Genomic DNA, 6,757 nt, shown 5'->3' with positions numbered 1-6,757 from the left:
TTTTATTATTAATAAATAATTCGATACAAGTACCAAAAGTATTGGCCTCTAGGACTTACACCAACAGTTCTGCCACCATGTTGAAGAAGATGACTAAGGCGGTTGATGGAATAAAAAATGGTCGTGGTCCATGTTAGTTTTACTAGGACCCCACGGTGGGCGCAAATTGTACTTGCTAAAAAAGTATAATGAGAGACAATCCTTAATTGTGTAGGATTGTGGGGGTTTTGGGTTTTTTTAGTGTGGTGAATGCTCGCCTACGTACGATTGTGGAGAGTTCCTATATGTATTTATGAGGGGATTTTTGATCCTTTCTCCTTCCATAAACAAAGTATATATATATATTATATATATATATATATATATATATATATATATATATATATATATATATATATATATATATATATATATATATATATATATATATATATATATATGAGATCTCCTAGGCATGGATCTGAGGCCCAAAAGAGTGGTTTCTCCTTCTTTCTATCTAGGACGAGTGAGTGGGAGACTGAGTCCTCCCTGAAATCATGGGAAAAGTTCCGACCCACGCGCTCCACGTATCTTGTCGACTATATCAGTGGGAGAATACGGTTTGATTTGGGCGACTAAGCCCTGACCCAATGTGGCAACTAGCTTCGAGAGCTCCGTAACACATTGTTGGGCGACTCACCTAATGTTGCCTTGACTCATGTCCTTTAAACTATTCCTTCTAGGGCCTAGTAAGATTTTCCTAGTCCATAGGGGTCCAAAAGATGTAAATCCTAATGATTATGAATCTTAGAATTAAACATTTGATCATGTAATTTATTAACACCGACTAAAACCTCTTCGAACTTCCTAATCATATAAGTGGAATTTTGAGAATTCTATTTGAACTTGTGTTATTTCTTAAAATGCATATCTTCCTGGTGTGCTCACCTTTAGAATTTCTAGAAGACTTTGCACACTCTACAAAAGTTGTTAATCTTTGCTAAGTGCTACTCCCTCCGTCCTAGAACGAGTGATCAATTTAGAATAAAAGAGTGTCCCAAAATAAATGATCCATTTTAATTTTCAATGCACTTTTTTCAATTTTATCCTCTATTTAATATTATTTTTATCATTCTCAATATTTAACAAAGACATTTTAATAAAAATATAATTGTCACTCTTTCATTTATTCATTTTTTTTAATCAATGTAAAATGGTCAACTGAATCGCTCATTGTGGGACGAAAAGAATAATCGTCAAAGTCTAGATTATAGAGGGAATAATATTTCTTCACCAAGTCGAAAAAATGATATAATACTCTGTTTGTTTAAAAAGAGGAAGACGGCTAAAGTTATTGAAGATCGAAAATTTCTCTGTAGAGACATTTGAATATTTGTAGAGTAGAGACCTCTAAGATGACACTAAAAATTCTAGGTACGGAGAAAAAATATTTACCATACTATTTAAAATAAATTCATTTATTAAAAAATATATAAAATTGTAATATATATTTAAATGAAATGAATGAATATCCAATTGACAAATTAGATAATTTCTATGATTAGTGGATAATTTTTATGATTGGTGGATAAATTTTTTCAAATTGTCCTCTCAAGCTCTTGTATCCAATCAAAAGAACAATTGCTAACAAATAGAATGTTAAAGAATAAAATTAACCTATATGTTAGCTTCAAAATAAGCATAATATATTTCTTTTATCTTATTCCTTGCTCTTTACCCTGTTTTCCCCCCTTTCACTCTCATACTATCTTTTCCCTCCTCCACCCAACCTAACTCTTTGGTGAGTTAAAGATTGACCCTTCATTTCAATATTTCATTGTAACTCTCCTACTAATATTCAAACTCATTTCAAAGTACAAATGAATGTTTCTGTTCTTTTTCCTTTTTGTAATTCTTCTCTTTCACCTATTGAATCCTTTCTTGTTCCAAAGAAGATCACCTCATCAAGCTTATCTGATTACAAAAGAATCTTGAGAGCACTCCTCTTCAAAGAATCATACTAAAAAAAATCAAACCCTTTCTGCATCCTAAGAAACTGTTAATATTGAGACATAATATCCGGTTCAAACCTGTCCATGATCAAAAGACAAACATAATAAATACAAACTGTGTACTTAAGTTGAAATGAATCTTAAAAGTTAAGAAAGATTTAACATGTCATTTACCTAAATGTGTCTGCCTTCATTGAAGCTGTTGCTTTGGTTTCGATCGTTGAAGCTGTTACTGCGGTTTCGATCATTGAAGCTTACAGCTCTAAGTTTCAACTCTCCCCTGCTGGTTGTCATCTCATCCAATATCTCTGCATCATAGTAATCTTCCGAGCTTCCTTCGGTATCACTACCACATGGCTCCTTATCCTGATCAAGTGTATTCAAAGAATACATGATTACATGTAATTTTGGTCTCTTTTCTATGCAGTATACTCATAACAAGAAATGAATACTCATAATAATCGGTACCTTTAGTGACATACTACGTGCTCCACGTGGAGCACCGATAACTTCCTCGTATTCGGAAGCATCTAGTTCCTGAAGATCGTTAGGATTGAATAGGTTTGGTAGAACGTGTTCTCTTAGAACTATGAGAAGGAAGAACGGTAGCGGAAACAATATTCCACCAATAGGTATCCATGTGACCCCAAAACAGAACAGAAAATATGCGAACTGTAAGGCTGTAAATCCTGCTATGGTTTTGAATGGTACTGTCTCCACGAATGAGGCATGTGATTCTTGCAAGATTCTGTCCAACACAACAGACAATAACAATAATTAGTACTACACTAGCTTCTACATTGAAAAAAAAAGTTAAAGCACAAGGTTATTTAATTACTTGTAACGTCGGCTTGGGGCGATGAAGAGGAGCAATAACCGTTCCCAAAACTGATTCCCCGGAAGACTATCAATTGCCATGTAAGCAAAATAACCCCATAAAACTGAAGTTGGTATCTTCTTGATAACGGAGATGCCTATTATTGATAGGCCAACCAGGAGGGACTGCAATAAGTTGGTCATTCTTTGTTCATTAACCCGGACCGGTAAATTGGCGTCTATGTATTTCTCAGGATCAAAAGGTTCCATTGCACCGCCCTTGGTATCAGATTTCATTACAGCTGCTTTCAAAGTCTCCAGTTCTTTAACCTGTTACGATTTGAAAACCAACACTAAATGTATTAGTATCAACCCAACAATACACACAATGAGCTATCAATCCAACAATACATACGCTAGGGGCTGTATCCATTTCAACGAACACAGCTTGCATTTTCCCGTATAACTCTGAGCTGGTACTGTGTTGTTCCATGCATTCCTTGGCGCTTTTCACAACCTTCTTTCGGATTAGCTGCAAATCAATGATGTTGCACAAGGATATAAACTGAGTTGGAGTTTAAGAGGAAATTAAGAACCAAGAGTCTTGATGCAAAAAATATTGATGCTTATTACCTGCCTCTTAAGAACTGCCAAACTCTTTGTATGCATTGGGGACTGTGGAAGGACTCCATTTGAAGGAGGAAGGCCAAGGAGACCACAAATCAAAGTCATTATTCCAAGTAGGAAAATATCAAAATGGTAGGCAGATGGTTTTTGAAGGTTGAATTCTTTCTGTTGTGCCATCTTAGAAGCCACGCTATGATCGAAAAAGTATAAACCCGCTATCATCGAAGCTGGAATAACTGCCCCAAATATATAAACCACAGGTACCTTCCACATATCCTGCAGTTTGTAGTAACTGTTAGACTTGGATAGATATTAGGACTTTCCTAAACTAAATTGATCCCAGGTTATAGTTAACAGTGTTGAACACCGACATGCGTCTTGAATATGAAGTGTTGGTGCTACACATGCGTACATTACATGGACAAAATCGACAGTACTATGAAATCAATGTACCTTCACTACGGTCCAGTGATAAAGAGATGCGGGTTCCCAGGGAAGCGGACAAAACAGCCTTCTAGGAACATCGTGTGGAACGGTGCTTGGCTTTATATAAGATACTGCAGTCCACAACACTACCATCATTGGAACCCCATAATCTGCAATAAAGCCCCGTAGCTTCCCTGAATTGAAATGCAAGAATAAAGATCAATGGAGTCATAAGGTAAATCAAGTGTAAACGACACAAAAAACCATCTGCATAACGTTTTGGAATCACTTACTTGTTCCATATCGCCATGTTCTTGCTTTTCTGCTTTTAAGTGCAGAGACGATTAGTCCTAGAGAGAAAATGACTGCAAGTAATCCATTTGTATACTGCCATTGAATTTGCACAGAGGAAGGATCTTCAACCTTGCGATTGCTGAACTCACCTATCAGTCCCTGCGGTTCAAACAATTATTGTGTCAATTTGATTGCCAAACTCACAATCTATACATTGTTTTTGCTTGGAAGAGGAAAAAATCATCAACACCTTTATAGCCTCTTGAAAGAAAAGAACAGTGATAAGCATGCCAAATAACTCCCCTGCAATTCTTGTAAATCTAGTGATAATATCGCAAGCATTAAAAACTGCAAGCAAAATTAACATGAACGCCGTCCAAAAACAAACCCTGCAACACAGAAAGCAAGATAGATATGTATTGTAATTTATCAAAAATAAAAAATAAAACCTAGAAACAGAAATTAGTATAAAGCTGAAATTTCTTACCAACCAGCCCAAGCTAGAAAGAGCTCAGCCCCCAAATCAGGTGTATTTTTGCAGAAATTGTAGAGATAAGTATACATTATAACAGTCGGTTCCGCAACTCCTAAAATCAACAAAGGCTGGCCACCTATAATTGAGTGGATAACTCCACAAATAGCAGTAGATGCTAATGTTTCGACCGCGCTCAAGCTTCCATTTGTATCCCTACTAAGTTGCTCTCCAAATGCAATAACAGGAAGTGCAGAAGCAAAGAATATGTAGAAAGTCGGAGCCAAAATACTGTCATTGTTCATAAATCAAAATCACAAACACATATCAATCAAAAATGTTGCTAACAAATCGAACAGATAACAAAATTTCTAGTCCTAGACAGTATGAAATCGAAATCGAAATCGAAATCGAACAAGAACGAACAAACGAATGCATTACCTAACACCAGAACAGATTGCACAGGCCCAATCTTGTTTATAGCATTTAACTCTTCCTTGAACATCTTGAATGATTCCTTGGAACGGTGCCCCCATGTTAATTTCCACCAACAGCTGAAGGAGGAAAGTGTATAGTTTCAGAAAATGTAATGTGTAAAGTGAGGAAGTTCAAGTTCAATTTATGCTAGTAATAATGAAGTGAGTTTATTTGCATGTTAATTAAGAAGAAAGAAGGAAATGAGTGAAAGCGCGTTGATGACTATTTTTGACAGTAAAAAAAAACTCATAAAGGGACAAGATTGACACTTTAAAACAGTTGGATGCATGTGATTTTCAAAATGCATTTAGATAAATAAATAAAATGGTAGAGAATTATTGTCATTATTTCTATTTCATGTTTTCCATTAAAGTGGGACCTAGAATCATAAATGTGTTTTTACTGTATAGAACGAATCTAAAAAAAGGAGGGACCAGTCAAAGTTGAGAGACGCAAAGAGTAATTAAAAATGCAATAAAGGTGGTGTCCCATTTTTCGAAGGAAACGAAGAGGCACCGCGAATGTTGAAGGAGAGGAGCTTCAGCGGCGGCGCGTAGGCGGCACGGGCGGACCCTCGGGGAAGAGAAGGAGGGTCCCCGGAGAGAAGGTGGGTGTGGGCGAGGAGAGAGAAAGAGAGATGAAGGGGAGTGGTGGTTGCATGATAAGCGGGATTTGTGGGGTCTATTTGTAAACATGGGAGATCCATTTCATCATGCTGCTCTATAGGATGGAAACTTAGTTCCTACTAATACTAGTCTATAAGACTATAAGAGATGAACTTATAAAATAAAATAAATGGAGAACAAAATAAGGTATTGTGTATTATTTCATAAAATTAGCTATTGATTTAATTGATAAATTAAAATAATATAACTAATATTTGATTTATTTCGATTTTTATTTTGGGTAATTAATATGAGTCTAGAAGGTCACACTTAAATATATTTTTGGGTCAAATACTAAAGGAACATTCTAAAAGATATTAAGAGTTTTTTTTTTTGACACTTTTATCTCTACAACTCTCATCTCTATGATTTTTTGATAATTTAAGTTTAACCTTTTATAAATTTTATTTTAAATTTTTTTACAACTCTTTTGAAAATAAAAACTCAACCTTTGATGTAAACTTGTAACATATAAATTATGATTTGATTTTGAATTTTTTTTTTATGAACTAATAATGTGAACAAAGTGAAAGATGATTAAAATAGTGTTAAAGAGATGTTTGAGTTAGATTGTAATTATTATAATCACATGCATACTCATGTTAATTTATATATATTTTAGTCAGAATAGATTATCACCTAGCTATTGCTCAATAATATTATGCATTAATATTATTCATGTCTAAAGTAATTGTGTGATATCAATTTCATTGGTTATTCGGCGATCTTTTAATATTAGACTTAAATAATCTTTTTAAATCTTTTTATCTTCTCAAAGATCGAAACTCTAATAATATCATTGAGATAAGATCTATGAAACAAAAAACATATATTAATGGTGGTTATCACATCCACCTCCATTGATTTAGAAAAACACATATCAATGTGTCTTTATCACATTCACACGGACCAAGATCTCTCTCCAAGCCTGCAAGGGTACCACCATGAATGGGTTTTATAAAATTTAATGGGTATAATGAATTCTGAAA

General features: G+C 34.7%; 1 protein-coding gene across 1 annotated transcript; it reads right to left on the bottom strand.

Moving 5' to 3' along the window:
* Positions 1-1,515: 1,515 nt before the first annotated feature.
* LOC127086731 (probable boron transporter 6) lies at positions 1,516-5,412 on the bottom strand. The gene is made up of 11 exons (XM_051027524.1): positions 5,068-5,412; positions 4,642-4,917; positions 4,405-4,543; positions 4,154-4,313; positions 3,888-4,054; positions 3,441-3,710; positions 3,223-3,339; positions 2,830-3,137; positions 2,460-2,739; positions 2,166-2,357; positions 1,516-2,069 (listed from the first exon to the last, which is right to left on the bottom strand). Exons 1-10 carry the CDS (start codon positions 5,160-5,162, stop codon positions 2,166-2,168), a joined length of 2,004 nt encoding a protein of 667 aa, XP_050883481.1. The 5' UTR covers positions 5,163-5,412; the 3' UTR covers positions 1,516-2,069.
* Positions 5,413-6,757: the final 1,345 nt, after the last annotated feature.

Source organism: Lathyrus oleraceus, chromosome 5 (assembly GCF_024323335.1).
Source record: "Lathyrus oleraceus cultivar Zhongwan6 chromosome 5, CAAS_Psat_ZW6_1.0, whole genome shotgun sequence".
NCBI classification, from domain to species: Eukaryota; Viridiplantae; Streptophyta; class Magnoliopsida; order Fabales; family Fabaceae; genus Lathyrus; species Lathyrus oleraceus.
This window is presented reverse-complemented; position numbering and strand designations above follow the sequence as displayed.